The sequence below is a fragment of the Archocentrus centrarchus genome, chromosome 16 (genome assembly GCF_007364275.1).
Source record: "Archocentrus centrarchus isolate MPI-CPG fArcCen1 chromosome 16, fArcCen1, whole genome shotgun sequence".
NCBI lineage: Eukaryota > Metazoa > Chordata > Actinopteri > Cichliformes > Cichlidae > Archocentrus > Archocentrus centrarchus.
Window position 1 is genome coordinate 5,823,408 of NC_044361.1, and position 22,179 is coordinate 5,845,586.

At 39.0% G+C, this 22,179-nt stretch overlaps 1 protein-coding gene across 1 annotated transcript in view; it reads right to left on the reverse strand.

The window, feature by feature from the left end:
• The window catches only part of atg5 (ATG5 autophagy related 5 homolog (S. cerevisiae)), a 46,749-nt gene that overhangs the window by 10,693 nt on the left and 13,877 nt on the right, over positions 1-22,179 (reverse strand). The window contains exon 7 of the mRNA XM_030749801.1: positions 14,731-14,848. Coding sequence (XP_030605661.1) covers positions 14,731-14,848 — 118 coding nt within the window. The remainder of the gene's footprint in view (positions 1-14,730; positions 14,849-22,179) is intronic.

The window sequence follows — 22,179 nt, forward strand, 5'->3', positions numbered from 1 at the left end:
GAAAGTCGTGGTGATAGACGTTGCAATACAAAGTGACGGGAACATCAAGAAGAAGGAACACGAGAAGCTCGACAAATACCAAGGGCTCAGAGAGGAGCTGGAAAGGATGTGGAAGATGAAGGTAACAGTGGTCCCCGTGGCAATCGGAACACTCGGGGCAGTGACCTCCAGACTGGGAGAGTGGCTCCAGCAGATTCCTGGAACAACATCCGAGATCTCTGTCCAGAAGAGCGCAATACTGGGAACAGCTAAGATACTGCGCAGGACCCTCAAGCTCCCAGATCTCTGGTAGAGGACCCGAGCTTGGAGGGCAAAACAGACCGCCCGTAGGGGCGAGCTGGGATAAGGACAGAGGGGTAGTTCAACTCCTCCAGGAAAGCATATCAATACCTGCCATTGCCACTAGGTTTGCTGTGTCTCCCAGCACAGTCTCAAACCATGGAGGACATTCCAGGAGACAGGCAGTTACTCTAGGAGAGCTGGACAGGACCGTAGAAGGTCCGTAACCCATCAGCTCCTTTGTGCAAGGAGGAACAGGATGAGCAGAGCCAGAGGCATACAAAATAACTTCCAGCAGGCCACTGATCTGAATGTCTCTGACCAAACAATCAGAAACAGCCTTCATGAGGGTGAGCTGAGGGCCCCACATCCTCTAGCGGGCCTTGTGCTCATTGCCTGGCACTGTGGAGCCTGAGTGACATTTCACACAGAAAACCAGAATTGCCAGGTCCACCACTGGTATCCTGTGCTTTACACAGATGAGAGATGGTTCACCCTGAGCCCATGTGATGGATATGAAAGGGTCTGGAGATGCCACGGAGAATGTTATGCTGCCTGTAACAGCCAGTCATATGGATATATATATATATATATATGTACACAGTACTTGCACATAATGGAAGTAAAACTTGGTCGTATTTCAGATAATGATTCTGAATGCTAGAGTTTCAATATCTTTCTACAAAACCAGTGACCTTTGATAAAGCTATGGTTTTCAAATGTTAACCTTTAATCAGCAGGGGTACAAGAACTGTGAATATAAGAAACCAAACAATGTATCTTAATCATAAGTGTCTTGATTGACATTAATCATCTTCACCACACGTTTGAGCTTTTGCAAACACTGTGCTAGAAACACATTTGAGTCGGTTTCAAAAAGTTGTACACTTGGACATCATAGCCAACACTAGAAAAATAAGCAAATTAATTTTAAAATATTTAAGACATTTTTTTTAGTACTTTAAATAAAATATAAGACCAAGCTTGCACTTACATCAAACATGAAAATATACTCTTAGTTCAAAATCCATAGTAAGGTAGTGAATTTAGTTAAGTTTAATGACAAAACTGTAATGTGTTTATTATATATTTTTATAAAAAGCACTGTCCTAAATTATATCCCATTGTTTGTAGCATCTTTTACAGCACGTACTGAGAAATATTCCATGAGAATGAGTTACAGTAATCCTATCTCAAGGAGTTTAGTGTGGTGGTAACGATCTTCAAGTCATTGAGAGAAAATGTGAATTCGGTTTTGCAATGTTCCTCGGTTCAGTGGTTCAGTGTCAATGACTCAAAGTGGCTACTTATACTCATGGTGGTCATGCTGGTCTGTAGCATTCAAGTGCGTGTTACCACAATGGCAAGGAGGAAAGACATCACCAATGATCTTAGAGAAGTAATTGTTCCTGCTGATCAATCGGGTTATAATGCAATTTCCAAACAATATGAAATCTGTGAGAAAGAGAATCTACAGTGAGAAAGTCGCAGAGTTGATTCTGTTCATCTGTTTCATCAGTCAGTCAATCCAAGTGCCTCCTTTAGTCTCAGCTGACTGCAGCTGCACAACAACCGAAACTGGCACCGCTGCCTAATAATGAGCGATAAGCTCAGTTTCATGATCATTAATATGCAAATTCTAATGGCCATTGTTCAATTGGCCATGAGCACTCATTGCTAAGTAATAGTGCTACTTTTGTTATGCAACTCTACCATTTATAAGGTAGCAAAAGAGACCAAATAAATCACCTGGATGACCGAGGAAATGTTTCTCCCACTGAAAATGCTGTGAACATGAAATCAACAGAATCAACTTTGTAAGATTTCCTTACCTGGATTATTTAGCATGCATCAATATATACAGTGAAAAAGATTCTTCACAAGGGGGGAGCATTCAAGGCAGTTGGCAATTTTCCCAGGAGTAAACTAAAGCAACATTATAAAGGCGAGTGGGCCAAAATTCCTCCACAATGATGTGAGAGGCTGATAAAATCATACAGAAAACAATTAGTTCGCATAAAGCTTGTACCATATCATATTGTCTACAATAATACCGGCATAAAATTTTATGTGATATAAAAGTGTCATCGCATCACATCATGATATCAATGATATAGCGATACCATGCATTTACATTCTCTACACTCAAAAAAGTGAACTTGAAGTGTTGTTCAATCAATTAAATATACCTATTTCAAACTTACTTAATATATCTATGTTATCTTTTTCAACCTAGTCCCCTTGAGCAGGTTTACCTTAAAATGTACACTTGTTAAGGCCACACAAGCTAGTTCATTTAAAACAACTTAACCAAGCTTAGTGAATCGAACAATTAATATGACATACTAAAAATGTCCTAGAAGACCTCCTGTAGGCCAGACGTTGCACATGCTCAGAAGCACACACATGTATGATGGGAAAGTGGCAGGAAGGAAGATCTTGAACTGGACTCTAACAATCGTTAGCGGGAAAAACCAGCAACATCCAAATAATGACTGGAGTAAGTATGTTTTCATCCAGTGTGTGAAGCTACCATGTCAGTATGTGCTTATAATGATGGTGTTAGACTTCATAAATACAGAAATGTGTGAAATATCTGAGCATATGGGAGTTCATGTTAGCTAGCGAGCTAGGCTGTTTACATAGTAGCTAGCGAGCAAAGAGAGTTGCAGTTAAGCTGATGAATCAGAGTTCAGCGAATTCTTCTGAAAGCAGCATTACTACAATGCAGTTCTGAGTTTTGCAGCAATTTAGTTACAGGTCAGACACATTCAGAGAGAGCTTTTCAGGACTGTGGTCTGTTTGTGGTGGTCAGAAAGTCTCAGTAAAGCTGTGGTGATGAACTACAGCTGCAAGTTAAGAAAGGTGAGTTAGTTTGTGTTGAAGAGCAGGCTCGATAATTTGAGACACCAGCAGTGTTTCAGCTCCAGGCTGATGGCTAACAGTAAACTTGCAGAGTGAGTGAGGGTCGGTGTAGCTGTTTGTTGGTTTGCAGTCGTTGTTGCCTCTGGGGCTGCATATGAATGCAATGAAAACACTGCAAATATTTTGTTTAGATCGTTATTATATGTGGTTTCCACAAACACTGTTTAATGTACAGTATCTTGCCTTATAATATAAAATTACTATATAACAAATAAGCACTGGTAATTTAAAACACTTTACAGGTCCTTCTTGTGGTGTTAGAACATGTGCCCCAAATTAATGTGTATTCCACCATTCCAAGAAAATAACATGAACATGCAAAAATGAAGTTGCATGCCAAAAATTGGGAGCCTGAACAGTTTGGTCGTGCATTGGTTGATCTCTAGTTAATTGGTGCAGAATAAAATATTAAAAACCTCCTTACATATTTGTTTTATTTGCTACAGAATTATATCATTTAAATGAGAAGAATGTGCATACTTATGGAGTATCTGGTAAGTATTTTAGACTTTACTTTGCGCAGAATTACTCTCAAAGACTCAAAATGTGATCTCTATTTGTACTTTATATAGGCTTGAGCCTATCCCAGCTGCCATAGGGTGAGAAGCAGGGTACAGGCCAGCCTATCGCAAGGCTAACACAAAGAGACAGACAACCATTCATACTCACATTTAAACCAATTTAGAATCACCAATTAACCTAACCCTACTAACTGCATTTCTTTGGACTGTGGGAGACATGGGGAGAACATGCAAACCTCAGAGCCCACCGAGATGGTGGGTTCAAACTCAGGACCCAGCAGTGCTAACCACTGGGGCACTGTGCTGCCCTCCAAGTAGCCAGACTTGTAATTTATTTAAAGTGGTCTTAAGCAATAGTAACATCCAGGCTTTCTGAAACTCTTTCAAAATTTTTCACAGCATTGGCTGCTTTTTCACTCATTTACAATCCAGGAATTTAATAAAAAACTAATTTTAAATGATCTATGTAGGCACTTTGTTACTAGCAACCTACCACATCATTTGTTTCCATTTCTTTATTTTAATCCATAAAAAATGCCAAAGATAGCACAGTAACATAGAAGAAAATAGCATTCCTTTTAATAACATTCATCAACAAAATGATTCCCAAAGAATTATTAGCTGAAAACTTGGCGTATCTCAGCATGGTGTGCAGCGTGTCCTTAAAACATTTGAGGAAACTGAACGAGTGGAGAACAAACAGACAAAAGAGAACAGAACAAAAGGCAGAAATATCCAAAGAAGAGCTTCGAATGGCCTTCAAAGAAGCCTGGAGAACTGTTCCTGAAGACTGTTTAAAGAAATTAAAAGAAAGCTGCCTCAGAGAGTTCAGGCTGTGTGGAAGAATAAAGGTGGTGGTCATACCAGATATCGACTTTCAAGCTTATTGGAAATGTAAAAACTTGATTTTTGTCTTAATATTCTTTATGTCTCATAGACCTTTTTCCTAATTGCCCAGCAAAATATGAAGAAGTAAAGGGTGGCTCAGGTATCGTACATCGAATACGAATCAGGATTTAATTACACGCACAATACTTGTTACTGATTCAGTTCCTTTTTGCTTTGGATCCAAACTTTTGACAATAAGAAAAATATAAAATGTTAACACAGCTGTGCTTCCTTCAGCACACACAGAAACAGGCCCATATACAGTTGTGGTCAAAGGTTTTGACAGTGGCACAACTGCCGAAAGAGAATTTGAATTTATTTGCCAGTAGAAATTGTTGAAACTTATGAAATCCTTGTGATCTTTACTATATCATAGAAACATGTAAAAAATAATGTGAATGAAAACAGAGGCAGCAAAGTGCATGATAAAAAGTTTATTGTCACGGCAGAGGTTTTGATGAGTATAAGTCTGCTGCTTAATGCCACAGTGCTGCTTTTTTTCTCAGGTGTAAGAATGAGATGATGGTGATGATGTTCCGCCATGAAACATAAACATGCAGAACCCATAGATGACCTGGAAGGTGTTGTCATCATCAGAGGTGTGGAAGTGTTTCACAACCTTAGGAGCATTGCATGTGCTATATTAGGACTTTAAGTACACATTTCCAGAGGAAAACTGCCTCAACAAAGGCTCAAGTGCAAAAAAACAAAACACTATCTGAAGGAACAATTTAGATACAACACGTAGAGGAACAGAGGAAAGCATGTAGCTGGGATATTATCACATTTCCTATATTGCATTTTCTGTTATACTTAAGGTTTTGGAGTGGTTTTAATTTTAGATGACTGATAAAGGGGGAAAAAATGTAATAAATAATTTTGTATGTACCTGGGTATTCTGTTCATCCTAATTTGAAAATATTTTAATTGCAGAAAATCACTGGGTTTCTGCAGCTCCCATGAGATTGTTATCCGATGTATTTTTTTAATTCTTAAATTAAGAAGAATCATTTTTTTTATATTGAAACTGGCACATATAAATGACAGATATTGAGAAATGCGTCCTAAATTAAGTTTTAGGAGTGAATAGAAAGTTAATTGTGTGTGTTATACAGTTGAACTGTGAGGTGGGGACTTTCTATATTTTTTTTTTGGTATTGTCTATGTTTCCAAACATCGTCATTGAACCCAGTTGTTGTTCAGTGGGTCTTTGATAGGATTTGTTGATATGAATACAGAAAACCAGCAGCCCTGTAACCTCAGGATAGGAATCCAACTGAATAAATGTCAGAGTGAACTGGGGCTCATTTTAAATGTATTTACTTTTCAGAAACAGTAAAATATTGTCAACAGATTGAAATGTTGATTTACATGGTAACACAAATCTATTGTTAGGTCATTTAAACACAGTCAGTGCAGCAGGTTGGTGCTATATTGTGTTTCATTGCTTAATAAATGGAGTTTTTCACAGAACCAAAATAGTGTGTTTTGAATTTACGTAACTAACTGTGTGGAAATTGTTGAGATAATTTGATTTAGTAAGTCCAACAAAACTAAATCCAGTGGTTGTCGTACTCATTTAAATTTGTTAAGTTTAAGTTTATTTGCTAAGTTGTTTAGTTTCTGACTAAATATAACTGACTGAGTTAAGTAATGAAATATTTTTATGTTGGTATTAATTAACACAGTTACATAAAGCAGAAGAAACTATATTTTTTTGAATTTATGTTGGCCTGTTTAGATAGCTGAATGTTGACTTCTTAATTAAATCCAAGTTGACTGTATATAGTTGGAATTACCAAAAACAGTTAAGTTGGTTGCACGTAAGTCTTTTTTATTTTAATAATATTAGTAAATTACATCTAACATAACTGAGTTTCGTGGAAATTGTCGACATAAAATTGACATAAAATTATTAAGTAAATCCAAAGAATTTTTTTAAGTATAGTGTACACAACAACAAGATAAACCCAGACATGTCTGAGAAGAGAGCCACATGTCAGCCTCCGATGATGGCTTTAAAAAAAGGAGCTACTTCAACAATCTCCAACAAAGCACAATACCTTGCAAAATATGCATGAGAACTCTTCCCACTAAAGGCGCAAACAGCATACAGCTGATGATGTGCAACCCAAATGAAAGCAAATGACTCAACTGAGCATCGCTGCAGCGTCACTATTTGTACTTCATATGACAGGAAGAGCAAACGGTGAATGGAAATTACTGATGCAGTTACATGATGGAAAAGCAGGGTTTTAAGCAACTGGTTAAAAAGTTCGATCCCGAGATACAATGTGTGGCAAACTAAATTCAAATTCAAAATCTCCACACACCCGACTGTGAATAGAAGCGTGCCAGGAGAAAAATTCCATAAAACTACTTCAATGTAAATCCCACACACTGTCTCACTTACAGCTAATGCATTTAGGCTATTCAATTATAATAAGATTACTATAACAGGTTACGTTTGTTCTTACATTTGACTTATGCTGTGTCACTGTGTATTATGATGTTTATTGCACTATAATGCTGCTGCTGGCACCTTGTGGTAATAGACTGACAATTAGGTAAATTAGGTAGTGCCATGACTGACAGCAACACTGGACAATTTGGATGAAAGGACAGATGGAAAATTGCCTTTATTCTATTTTAACAACTAAATATAGTTTCCCAGAAGCTGCAAAAATCAATAAAACATTGTTCAGCATTTTTTTTCTATATCTTCAAAAAATATAATCATTGCAAATTTTGTCGAAATACTCTGATATAATTTTGAGGCTATATCGCCCACACCTACTTCAGGTTACTTTAAGTTACTGCTGCTAAAAGTGGTTCAACAAGCTACTGAATCATGGGCTGTGCCAAGTTCCTTCCACACATTGTTTCTTTTGACTTAATTTTTATTAGATAGATAATGATAAGGTGTAATATGTCATGTGTTGCTCAACTCAGTTTGAATTTAACTGTTTTTAAGACCTGTAAAGACTAGATAAAAACTGTGTGAAAGGATTAGTTGAACAAAAACGTACCCTTAACAATGCAGTCATGTGGAATTATAAAAATCTATAGAGGGGGGTAAAAATAGCAGCATCGTGTACTGAAAATTCTGACAGTGACAAGTCAAATTGAATAAATTCAGTGTAATTTGATACTTTTTAAAACATTTGGGGGGGGGCATTTTTGCCTTTACTGGATAGCAGAGTAGTTGCGATAGACAGGAAAGTGTGGGGGAGAGATAGGAAGAAAAGCAGCAAGGGTCGGACTTGAACCCAGGCCGCTGCCCTCTGACCACACTGCATATGGTCACCTGCTCAGCCACTGAGCTAAACTGGCACCCACTTAAGACTTTAACCACCTTTTATTAGTAAATGTGTATCTAAGACTTTTTAAGGATGTGGAAAAATCCAGTACAAGGCAAAATATTAACATCGTTGATCCCACCACCAATCGTGCATTGATGTTTCCACTTGTTTTGACGTGTACAACACAGTTGAAATCTTTGTCAAAACATTCACAGGCATCGCAGCCTTTTACAGTAAAGTTGTGTGGATAGAATTAGAAAGCAGAAGAGCTCAGCTGACCACATTTTAATCAACAATAGAAAGAGTCATCAAGCAGGCTTTCGAGCCATTCTGAATTCCCCTGACTGGTGCACATCTCAGACGCCCGCGCACATGAACCATAACCCACTATATCTTCTGTATCAAAACAGCCACTGAAACCTACACTTCCCCCTCCAGCCTCTGAAAGGAGCTGAACCAAATACAACTCAAGCTTATTTGCTCCTCATGTAGCCCGTATGGGGGAACCTGCCAATAGTGAGTGGGCTGTATCACACATGTTACTGAAATGGTGAACGTGGGAGGAGGAAAGAGGGTGCACTAAGAGATCACTGTGCAGATTTGTCACTGAAATAAGAGGGGGGTTGGTCAGGGTGGGACTCCAGGAGCTATGATAAGGTGGGGGTTTTCCTGTGATTATTCATGGACAATAATCAGTGCAAGGGTTTTTCATGATTGCGCTCACCTCCGATCAAACCTGCAACTTTGCTTACAAGAACTGTCTGTCACAGGCATGTAGGCAGCACCACCTCTAAGGCTCTGATTTCTGTGGCGAACCTAAGACACATTCCTACCAAAAGCTTGCTCAGTAACACACCTGTTACCAAAAAACAAAATAGATGAGACAGCTTCAGCACACGTCAGTGTTGACCACTGCTTACAGGAAAATGTTGCTATGTGTTTGTTTCCCGCAGTATGAGGGGAACGAAAGCCTAACGGCAACTCAGACTTTTCGGCCACCGCTGAGAGAATGATTTGGGAATCCCCCTTTTTTTTGTCTTAATTCAAGCCACCTCCATTTGTTTGCAACAACTGGTTTCTGGATCCTAGAGGGGTCAACACCAATCCTCTCTCAGACATAACAGAGGAGGAGTTTGTTTGAAAAACCCTTGTTATTTGATGTCTGAAAGATCACACAGATGTAGAGCACCCCAGATTTTTCTTTTTGTTCGGGTGCTGGCATAAAAAAAGAGAAAAGTTCTCTGAACTCTTCAAGAATAGTACCAGCAATCCTCCCCCAAACACCAGCACCTCGCCCAGTCCCTGAACAACACGTCCCGGTCTCTCTAATCCAAACATGCCGCCATAATCCCTGGCTATCACCCAACTCATCTAGCAGCCAGGGAAGAGGTGGAAACCAAACAAACGACAAGAGACAAAAGGGCCACTTTCACCTTGATCAAGCAGGCAGGCTGGCGGACTCCTCAGAGAGGGAGGAGAGAAAAGAAAAGCAGATTTAAAGTCAAAGACATGAAAGACATTGAGAGCAGACAGGGAAGATGAAGACTACACCTGAGATCAAGATAGATGATCAAAGCGGAAAAAGGAGTCTTAGATCAGGAAAACTACACAGACAAAAACAAACAAAAAGAGAGGAAGAGAAAAAAAAAAGAGGCTACATCTGTCCCAACAGTCAGACAAATTTTAAGCAAATTTTAAAATCTGGCAATAATTACAATGCTATAAATTTAATTTTTAATAACCAGGTAAAACTGGGCCAGTACAAAGATGTTATATAGTACAGGAAAAAGATATCAAAAGTGTTCACTGAAACCACAAACGCTGTACTTGGCAGGTTGCAAAGGTTCTAAATAAAGGCTGGGAAACTATGACAGTACAAAAGGAATAAACTGTACAAAGGACACTTTTTCACTCAAAGTCTTAGTTATTAATACTAATTCAGGAGAATTTCTTCAACATGCAGAGACTGTTAGAAAACAAACTGCAAGTACACACCATTAACTTTTGACCCCAGAGGGATGTGGTGCACTGTAACAATTCATAATCTGCCACAGAAATGCAGCGAGCTACATACCTGAATATTCTGCATAGTATAAAATTTTAAAACTCATAAATCTGATTTGACAAACTAGCCAGCCTTCTTATCATTATTCTTTTGGTCGCTCCCCTTAGGGGTCATCACAGCGCATCATCTGCCTCCATCTCAGACTATCACTAGCATCCTCCTCTGTCACACCAACCCATCTTCTCTGTGGGTGTCCTCTTTTCCTCCTGTCTGGCAGCTCCATCTTCAACATCCTCTGTCCAGTATATCTACTATCCCTCCTCTGCACATGTCCAAACCATCTCAGCCTTGGCTTTCTTACTTTGTCTCCAAACCACTCCACGTACAGTATACTGTCCATCTGATATATTGATTTCAAATCCTGTCTATCCAATGTCACTCCAAACAAAGATCTCTGCATGTTTAGGGAACAACATAGTTTTTCCTCTGGAGTGTTGTTTGTGACAACGTCCAATATTTGGGGCTCAAAGATGGCGGCGCACACAGACGCGGCTCACAGCTCTTCCTTTCCTCCAATCTCGTTGTACATCCTGTATAATGACAATAAAGGCATTCTATTCTATTCTATATTTACTCACTTTTTCCAACTCTTGAAGGAAATAGCTCTTTGCTCTTTCCCCATTTACTGATAAGTGGAAGTTTGTCAGTCCACTGTTTACCTCAGCTGTGAATAGTGTCCACATTTATTTAATCTGGAAGAGGCTGTAAAATGTTGTAAAAGAAATCTGATACAAGTCGATGAGTCAGAGAAGCTCACTTCTGACCGATGACAGCGATAGTGAGGTGAGTTGTTGAGGATATGCTGAACATTTCAGTTGGTAAGCACTGCTGTTTTTAGCTGCTGTTAGCTTCTGTTAGCTCCTCTGTTAGCCAGCGTTAGTGAAGCTGTCTTTGAAGGGGATGCAACTTTGTTTGACTCTGATGCTTAGTGAATGAACTCTCATGCAATGTGAGACTGTAATCAAAATGTTTATCAGAGGAAAAGTGTGATTTTAGGATACTTAAGCCTGACATTAGCTGGCATAATGTTACCCTGAGGGTCTCATGTGTCTAATCTGCTGACAATAAGTTATTACGATGATATCAGGAACATGTTTATACATATTTCATGCATTAAGAGCCCTGATTTCAGATCAGGAGATGAGGCTTGAAGTGAGGAGGAAGAGGATGACATTTTATTAAGATGCCAGTCGCATTCTTTCCTTCATGGTTTTGCTTTTTTTGTTGAAGATAAAACACAGGGGTGATCCTTCATATCTTGAGTGTTAAGGTGTAGACATGAATTTAAATGTTCGTCCAAAGCAGGCTAATGCCTACTTCTCGTCTTCTAACTTTAGTGTACTATGCGATTAAAACTCAATTAGTTGGAAGGGAGATATCCTTCCCGGCCACTAATACAGTGGGGGTGTTACAACCAGGCTTAAAAGCAGCAACACAAGGAAAGACTGGCACCAGAGTTTCAGAAACATGGGTTATATTTTGGGCTTGCAGAAGGGTGTAACATGGGGAAACATGGCGGCTTCCACAAACCGATGCCTGGTCATATGTATTTTTAATAGAGTAATCATAAGTTTATGAGAATGCATCAATTTGTGTGTAAGACATAATTAGACAGTAATCTAAATTACTAACTGTACCTTTAAGATGTGACAATATTCAAGTATTTTTATATTAATCCCTATTATCCTAGTATATTTTCTTTAAAAAAAAAAAAAAGTGTGCCATTATGTTTCTGGTAATACAACAAGTATCATTGTGACATGTCTGTATGAACCATATAGTGCAGTGATCCTCACTTTTTTTTCAAAAGAGCCATATTGACAGAACAAAGTCAGGGGGAGAGCCGCAATATCACCAAGTTCAAAGTGAGAAAGTCTGCTTCAGAAACTGAACTCCAGAAGTGACAAACACCATCTTGAGGTTCCATTTGGCAGATTTCATTTGTTTTCAGCTCAATTATTTCACTTTCAAGCCTGGCACAACTTTCAGGGCAGAGTTGTATGATGGTGTGTGTAAGTGAGGATGCCTCCACTCGGAAGGGGTTTTCAATAAAATTAAACATGTCTTTATGTTCATTCACATCGCAAAATCTGGTCTTTTAACTCTGGCTGGTATTTTCCCTTGCTGTCCAAAAAAGTGCAAACTTCAGGAAGGAGGCTCAGAAACGGCTCCAACACCCTTCCACGGGACAGCCATCTTACTTCACTGTGCATCACTAGATCGCTGTATTCTGTGTCATAGTGTTCAATTAACTGTCTGAATTGTCTGTGGTTTAGTGCTCTGGAAACTATATAATTTACAACCTGCACAACAGTTGGCATCACATTCTGAAATCTGTTGTTTCCGAGCTTTGATACAAGGGACTCTTGATGAATAATGCAATGGAAACTGATTAAATGAGGTATTTCATCTCTTTTTTTCATGAGGACAACAAGACCCTTCTCCTTGCCTCGCATGCTTGGGGGACCATCAGACCATCACTTGCACGTTTGGACCAAATGAGATGATTTTCCTCAAAAAATACCAAAAGTGCATTGAGAATATCCTCCTCAAGATGCCTCTGTTAAACATTCTGCTGTAGAGGTTGTTCTGCTGATGAGACTTTGCTGCTCTGAAAGTGAAGCAATGAGCTGTGCAATTTTTCTCTTTCTGAGCTCACTGCTAGGTGGATAATTTTCATTGAATGTTGGATGTGCAGTTTTGAAATGGCGCTCAAAGTCGCTTCATTTGAAGCCTGAGCGGGTCTGAATGCATATTAAGCAAAGAGGATTTGTGCCGTTTAGAACAAATAAGAATTCTTCTGTCCATTTCTCTTGAAACTTTCTGCACTCCTCTTGGATGCATCTACCTTTTATTTTTTACTCAAAACGCCCGTCACTGATGTGCTTGTCCCCTCACCAACATCGTCATGTGAATTTTTGTTTTCTTCTTCAAATTCCTGATCCTCACTATTTTTCACGTCTGTTTTTTGTCTCTGTTTAATTATAGATCGCTCCATTTTGAATATATTGCTCTAGCTAGCTAATAGAACTGCTGCTGCCGTGTAGCACGCTCTGCTGTCTTGGTGTGGCTGCAGAGTGTGCCGCTGTTTCGCACTGTTTCCTTGGAAACAATGCCTGTGTTGCCAGTTTCCACAGTATCCCCCATTTGGTACCAACTTTAATTGAGGCAAAATGAGAAAACAAATACAAGTGCTTGGAACGTAGAGCGCATTATATGTTTCTGCAGCATGCTTTAAAAATGTATTGGCTGTGCCGGCACATTTTTGTAACCAGTCACGAGAGCCACCAATAAAGCATGGCGAGCCACATGTGACTCAGGAGCTGCGCAATGAGTAACCCTGATATAGTGTATGAGGTCTCCACAGTAACACTTACAATCAGTCAGACTTCTAAGTAAAAAATTAAGAGCTGTATATGAATACATTGATCAGATTTTTACTTTCATTGCCATTTTTTATTTTGCTGGCTAGTTTTCCTCCATTGGCTGCTCTGTATCCTTGTGGAAAGCCCTAAATGTAAACAATCAGGAGGAGACAGAAAGAGAGTGAATGTTAAACAGACAGTTAGGTCGGGGGGGGGGGGTTGTCTCTTTCATGCAGGTAAGTTTCCTGTGGGTCCTCTGTCCTAACACACTATTGTGTCCTTATCTACTTCCTCTCTCCTCCTGTACAGACACCGCCTGTTTAGACTGCTCTTGCTCTCTTTCTCTCCCTCTCTTCTTTCATTATTTCCATACCTCCACCACAGCTGCAACTAAATTGTATGCCACAGGTGAACAAAGCCTTTATGCCACACAAGGTGTTCATTTAATATATTTTAATGTGTATATGCCACTGGCATCACTCTGCTGTTGCCAACTTTTTCTCCAAGTGGTCACTTTACACAGCATAGCCATTAACTTTAAGCTCCAGAGCTCAAAATATGGCACTGGGGTCTTAGCAGGCATATCAAAGATGAATTCCCCCCCAAAATGGACATAAATAATAAAGTAAATCTCAGCATATTGATCTATGCCTCTCCTTGTCCTTAACCCTCTAAAGCATCCCTTTGCCTTTGAATTTAAGAAAGGCGTGATTCTAGGTACTCGTTTTAAATTAAAGTGGAGATGGTCCAGAAAAATAATAAAGTACCAAACATTTTCCCTTTCTTGTTAAGATTATAGCTTACTTCAAGTCTTCCTGCCAGGAAGACTTGAAGTAAGTAATGTGACTTAACATCATATTACTTTGTCTCTTAATGACTCATCACTCTTTATCCATCATCTCCTCTCATCCTTCTCCATATCGGTTCATTTTTTTCTGGCAACTGCCACTATTTTTCTTCATCGAGACCATCTCATGGTTATATTATCTCATTATCTCTAAGAATGAATCATAGACATGCCTCGTGTGGCAGTGTAAAAAAAATAAATAAATAAATAAAAGGAAGAAGAGGTCCTTTCTTTTCTTCTCTCACTTCTGGAAGATGGTATGACCCACATTTGATAAGAAAAGCAAAGATAACACAAGGCTGCTACTTCTTGTGTTAGCTGGTGGTGATGTTGGCATTACAGTCCTGTGTGTTACTGATGTTTTGCTTGTATTACTCTTGATGGCATCACAGTTATCTGTTATTCAGGAGATGAGTGCAAAGTACACCGTGTCGTTCACTATGAAGAAAAAAAAAAAAAAAAAAAAAAAAAAAAAAAGAGTAAAGACACAACATTTCACCTACCTCCTCACTTCGAGGATGCCTGTGTGTGGACTTACCATCATTTGTTATAGCAGCTGGGTACGTCTCCTTAAGCAGGTCGCTGAGCGTGTGCGTGTTGCCTTCAGGTGAAACAGGTCGAAACAGTTTCTGAATGAATGGTCTGTCGCTCATCGCCTGTAAGTAATAAGAGTAGTGGAAATCGCAAGTATTGTCGCATAAACATATAAAAATGAAATGTGAGGATGTTTACAAAATCAAACAAATAGACACACCATACTAAATTCTAGATATTATATCAGATATTATACATTCAGATTAAGTTTAAATAATTAAATTCACTTGATTAATGACAAAAAAAAAAAAAACACAACTTCAACTGAGCTGAACACTTGATGTGTACAACAGTCTTCGAGGTGTACAGTACTGTGAAAAAGTCTTCAGCCTCCTGTCATTTCTTTGTGTTTTGCTTGGAAAAATGGGAAATATGTGCAGTCATTTATTGAAACACATGCAACCACACATGGAAATACAGTATATATGGCAAAAACAGAGTTTGTACAATTCCAGCCAGCTTGAAAGTCAATATTTGGTATGACCAACTTCATTCTTCAGCATAGCCTGAATTCTCTTCTTGTATTTTCTTTAAGTAATCTTCACCAATAGTTCTCCAGGCTTCTTGAAGGACATTAAAAACTCTTCTTTAGATGTTGGCTGCCTTTTGTTCTGTTCTCTGTCAAGATGATCCCACGCTGCTTTAATAACGTTGAGGACCAGGCTCTGGTGAGGCCAATCCATGACTGATAGGGTTCCATTTTATCTTTTTCTATCCAGGTATCCTTTTACTGCACTGGCAGTGTGTTTGGGATCATTGTCATGCTGAAAAATGAAACCATGAAACCATTGCCAATGTGATGCTTTCCAGATGATACTGCACGATAGATCAAAATCTGATGGTACTTTTCCACATTCATTATTCCATCAGTTTTGACAAGATTCCAGCACCACCGGCTGAAATACAGCCCCAAACCATGACATAGCCTCCACCACGCTGTAACATTTGGTTGTAGGCACTCACTGTTGGACTTCTCTCCTGACCTCCTCCGTACACAGTAATGACTAACCAAAAATTTCAAATTTGGATTCATCACTCCATAAAACCTGCTGCCACTGATTTTAGTTCATGTGTAATTTCTAGGGGTGGGACGCGATTAAAAAAATTAATCTAATTAATAAGGAGCTTTGTAATGAATTCATCAAAATAATCACATTTTAATCACATTTAAATATTTAACATGATAAATATTAATTTAAGTTTGGTTGATGAATGAATCAATATACATAAGCTTAAACTTCAAAATTTTGTTCATTTTCCCACCAGTCTACTACACAGACCAATGAAGGGTGGAAGTGCTCCTGTGATAAGCAAACTCCTGAAATTAAAGTTAAGCATCATAACTGGATAGTTTTATTCAACATTAATGTCTCACTTAATATAGTTGGAAATTAATCACTTGCTCAGCTGTATTCCTTGATGTTATAATGTGTCATGCTTGTTTTAACAGCTTATTTTGAATTAAAGACTTCAAATTAAACCACAAAAAGGAGAAAAAGTTCATTCTCCGTTTAACCAGCTGCTTTTCCACAGCTGTGCTTCGCACTCACGGTTGTGGGGCGACATGAACTACGCAGAGGTCAGGGAGGTGACACTGATATGAAGGCTAGCCGCTCACTTCTGGCCTTTGCGGTCTTCGTGGGCTGTGAAGGACTCGGTCTACATGGGCCGGATCCTTCGAAGGATGTGGCCCCTGAATTTTTGACATTGTGCATCAATATAATCTGTATGCCTGGAACTGGTGCACTGAGAAATGTTCCACGGTGCAAAGTGCGATTAAAATGCGTTAAAATTTTTAATTTGTTATTTTCCCCGTAATTAATTAATCGATATTAACGTGTTAAAGTCCCATCCCTAGTAATTTCATATACCTCAGCCTTTTCTCCCTGTTCCCCTTCCTTAAGAATGGCTTCTTGACAGCCACCCTTCCACTGAGACCACTACTGATGAGGCTTCAGTGAACAGTAGGTAGATGAACCAGAGGGTCAGATGCATCTCTCAGGTCCTGTGTCAGGATGCCTGTCAGCTGTGTTCCCTTTGGCATTTTTTATAGATCATCTAAAAAACTATGTCTTTTTGCAACAGGCTGCTAGTAAAAAAAAGTGCCTGAAGACACAATTTAAAATTTGGCTTCTGTTGTCTGTTATGTTTTAAGTTGTCTGTTATGTGTTGAACACTAGTTCAAAATAATATTTAGACATTTTACTCATCAGACATGTGGCATTAAATTGGGAAAAAAAAAAAAAAATTCCCGGTAAAAGCAGACAGAAGATCCTGTAAAAGGGCTGTTTTCATGTGAGAAAACATAAGGGGGAATTTTAAGGTGAGAAACAGAGTTCACAAGGTCAAGACAGTGGCAAGAATTCACAACACTAACACGCAAATGCAAATGTGTTGCTTTGATGAGCCTGACTGCTCAGAACGTGATTTAGCAATCTTCGGTATTTCGACAGATGTTACAAGTGATGCTGACATGTTTTACCGATCCCAACGAGCCTGGAAACCATTAGAGTGCTTTAGCGTAACTTGGCAAAAAAAAAAAATCAACCCAGCTTCTACTGAAACTGAACACTCATCTGGCATTTCTTTAGGCTCTCAGAAGCACAGAATCGTTTAGTGAACCATCGAATTAAATGCAACATTTTTTATTGTTGCATGACAGAGAAATACTCATCTCCAAGAGAGGTTTGAGGTTGTGGAAAAGCTGGGGTTTTTTTTCAGTGAACTGTATCATTTCTCTGATCAGTACGCCACAGAGGTGGTTCATAGTGAATAACAAATAAAGTGAACAAACATTGGATCAGAAACCAAATAATGAAAAGTGCACAAAATCATTAATCATTATTTATAACCCCTCTTCCACTTGTCATTCTTCTCCCCACATTTTATGCATTCCTTCTACAATCACAGACATACTCTCTCAGTGATGTTGCTCTGGACAAGAATGACTGCTAAGAGCCTAAAATGTAAACTAAGCCAGTTTTTACGGGGCCGGGAACCAAATGTGACGTAAGCAGCAAATATCTCCATGAGTGGTCATCAGATCGCTTCAACACAGCCACTGCATGAGAGGTGTGGGAAATATGGGGGGAAATTACCAGCAGACACCAGAGAAAAATCTAATAATCCATATGAAGGGCTGATAATGGACTCTGACTGAATACAGTCATGCTTTACATACAGATTTGCATGCACTTTGCCACAAATTCTCAGCTATTTTAAAGAAACTAAAACTTTCTCTTAATGTTGAATAACATATGACCAGTTTTATAAGATGTGATGGTAGCAGCAAATAAAATAACCACCCTTATGCCCTTAATTGAATTAATAAGAATGGATTTACAAATACTATCACTTTGCCTCTTAGGATAAAAACACCTTCAAGCTCTAGAAATCACTTCAGCTAAAACCAAATTTAAAACCAACTTTTGATTGGTACTATATATATTTTTCCTCTCTCCCCTCTGTCTTCTCACCCAAACCCATCTAGGCAGAAGGTTACTCTTTAAGATTTCTTCCTGTTGAAAATGTTTTTCCACCATCACCACCGCCCATTACCACACCCCCCACACCCCCAGGTTGCCAAGTGCTTGCTCAACGGGAAATACTGGGTTTTCTCTGGTCTACACCCAATTACACAAAGTGCACAAACAAGGATTTTCACTCACTCTACTCTGCAATGGTCAAAAATGTTTCAGATAACGATGCTATCAAAAGATCTACGGCAATTTTTTGTTTATTGTCTGACTTTTTGTGCCCAAAAGTGATTGACAATCTCATCACTTCCATGCGCTTGAGTTTAATAAAAACTGCACCATTTTTATATATGACACAATATTGTGACACCCTTTGAACAACCCCCGAAATAAATGAATTCTAGTATGTAAGCAGCTATGTTCTTTGTAAATGTTGGTCTCCCTATCAGTTCAGAATCAAGTTAAAAATTCATTGGTTCTCGTTACAGAGTGACCCATGTCCTCAGGGAACGAGAGAAGATGCCAGGAGCTGGACTTGATCCAGACGTCAGCAACACTTTGTGACTTTTGTGTGCACCGTTTGATTGATGAAGAGCAACATTAAACCATGAAATTGTTTTTAAAAGGGTTGTATCTTTGACTGAAAATGTACTTATTACTGAAATCAAGATAAGCAAACAGGTGCAAAACATGAATGCTTTATTTTTAACATGTTGTTTTATGTCCAATCAAAAACTGAGTAGAGTAAATTATCAAATCAAAAGGACAAACATCCCACTATCTTCTCCTTTTTCTATCACAGGTTATAAGTAAATACTGGACTAAAAAATCCTCTGCAAGTGTTATTTATCCTTACAAGCTCATATTTTTTTTAGATTTGGAGATGAATTTGATTATCAAGTACCTATAATCACATTATTCAATAATGAAAATATTGGCTATATTTTTAAATATAGCCATAAATATTGCTATGTTTTTAAATGTGTGTAGATCACAAAATAGCATGTTTAATTATAAATTATAAAATTATGCAATCATATAATTACAAGTATATTCCATTCAAAGCTGAGAAAATACAGTACTTGGGGGCTTTGTTGTACCTTCTGAGCATCACAACACAATGGAAGAAATGCACCTTTAGAAAGAAAAATGTTCTACAGTCAGATAACCAACCTGAGGTGTCAAAGGGAGAGTCTGACACACTATAGGGCCTAATCATGGAGCCGTGAAAAGGAAACCGGCGAGGACAAGGATCGAATAACCGAGTGGTAACTACACACCACAGAGGCAGGCGTGAACCAGCAAGAAGAAGATGGCAGTAGAGGCGTGAAGCCTGTGCTCAAGTTACACAGAAAAACTGAGTCACTGACAGGAAGCATGGCCTTTCGTGCGGGATCGTCGCCGAGAGCCAGAGCAGAGAGAGTGTGCTAAGTGACAGCTACTTCATTGCATTTTTAAATTGGCACCCATGAATTATTGAGCCAGTTGGCGTACAAAGAAGGAGCTATTGATCCTCTGGGAAAGAAGTGTGATACTGTTTGGATGAAGACACTTTTCTTTTCAGCTGGCATGACACCTTAGCTGGTATAGGAGCACATGGCAACAAAAAGAGAGCGAGGCGTCATTAGGATTCAGGTGAAAAGAGATGGCCCGCTCTCGCTGAGTGAAAAGAACAGCGGAACTCAAGACATCGGCTAATTGATGGTGGAGATTCAATCCACCTAATTGAAGGCAAAACAATAGACGAGGACGCTGTCAATCCATGCATGTTTCGACTGAGGTGGTGAGGGAAAGCATTACCACTGAACTCTGAGGTCATCCATTGGTAAATTAAAGTTCCAACTCCATTTTCCTCAGACCTTGACATGCACACCTACCTACAGACGAAAAACTCGATTGCACAATACTGAACTGAATTTGACAGAAGTGAGTTTTTGATACAGTGCTTACTGTTTTACTTTGGTCTTTGGGGCAACATCAACATTACAGCACTGACACAACCCTTGCTAGTACCTTAGTCTGTGCATAATGAGGGCAATAATTTTTTTTTTTTATTAACTTTTTATTGCTGTTTTGCTCACAGCTACAAAAAGTAATTTTTCTTTAATTTCCCTGACGGAACCCTTCCAAAGGGATTAATAAAGTTTAATCTCATCTAATCTAAGTCATGTGACATAAGGAGATCCAGCAGATCCAACAGCTTGTACTCTTGCTTGCAAGCTATTCTAACATAGCTAGCTAGTGCTGCCTCTTCCATGACTGAACTGGGAAATGGAATCCAAAGTTATCCCACTCGGAGAACAACCAAACATCACGCGATGTGTTTAACCTGCCTACAAAATAACGTAGTATTTCACCAGCATACATATGCACTCAGTGAAATGTAACTGAACCATACACTATTGTGCAGGTATTTATGTAACAAAAGGTCATAGCTTTTTTCAAACTTCATGCATGTTCAAATTTCATAATCTTTCCAGTATTTTTTTCTCATGTCTGAACATTCCCTGCTGCAATAGGCTTGGCAGTAGCAGCCCTTTAAAAATACCCTTGAAGGTTTTCCATTGACAGTCATGACTCTTCTGAAGCCTATGACTGTAAATGCAGCAAAACATTCTCACCCAGTTCAGCAAGCCAAATCACCTGTTGCCTGTGGCATGATTACACACAACTGTTTCCAGCATTCCCATGTTTTGTAATTGTCTGCGTAGTCACCAACTCCCCCGTCTCACTCAGCCATTACAAGATATCTCGGAGGCAATAAATCTGCATTCGTCAAAAACAAGCACCTTCCGAACACCACAACAGAGGCGGCTGGAGGTGGACTGCCTGCTCTTGCATCGGGAGCTTGTGACTCAGCACTTAGTCATGGAGCAGGAACAGAAAGGAATACCTGTATGGCAACAATATAAACGGTCTTCAAAAGCAGGATAGTAATTTTCACTTTCCGTACAGCGAGACGGTCGCCCCCCTTTGGCTCTTTAAAAATCACAGAGCGGCGTCACTGCTAGAGCAGAAAGATACACTGGCAACCAGTGAAGTGAATGTGTACACAAATGCACACACATGCTGAATAACACAACCAAAGTGCTCAAGTGGAAGCAATTTGATGACAAATGCAAATAAATGAAAAGGGCAACACAAAAACAGAAGCTTGAAAAGACAGATGGAAAGAAAAATATTCTGAGAATTTTTTTTGGTTTCTTTAAAGGCTGCGTCCACACACAATGTCTAAACTGTTCAATTCTTATTTTAACAACATTTTAACAACATTTAAAAGAGATATCAGAAATTAATTAAGGGGCTTGGTCACCAACTTTACCTAAATAATACAAATGTTACAGACAGACTGAAGAAAAACACGTTTTAACACTGAATTAAAATAAAAAGTTCTCAATTTGATCTGACAGAACAGAAACTAAGACAGCACGCATTCCAAACCAGATGTTTAATTCTAAAAATTATTATTAATCATGTTTTTGGGAGACAATGCAGACACACGTATACGCAGAGATAAATGTTTTGTCCGTGCCGATGAGGTGTTTTCATCTCCATAAGGAGAGCAGGCCAGACGGAAATGAGCCCTCTGTTATTTGGACTGAGTGTTGTCATTAATTCTGTCTGCATCAAACACAGCACATGTTATTTACACTAAAGACCACAATCTGGCTTTGAAGGACTCGCTGTGTGTGTGTGTGTGTGTGTGTGTGTGTGTGTGTGTGTGTGTGTGTGTGTGTGTGTGTGTTAGGTGGAGGGTAGGCGGGGGTCTTTTTTCAGTTGAAGTCATCCACAGTGACTTCTGAGTGCCAGCTTTGTTCTTCTCAATCTCTGTACCATTTTAAATCTATTCTATCTCTGATCTCTCTATTTCCTCCCAGCCTTGTGCCTTGCCTTGGTTTTATCATGCTTGGTCTTGC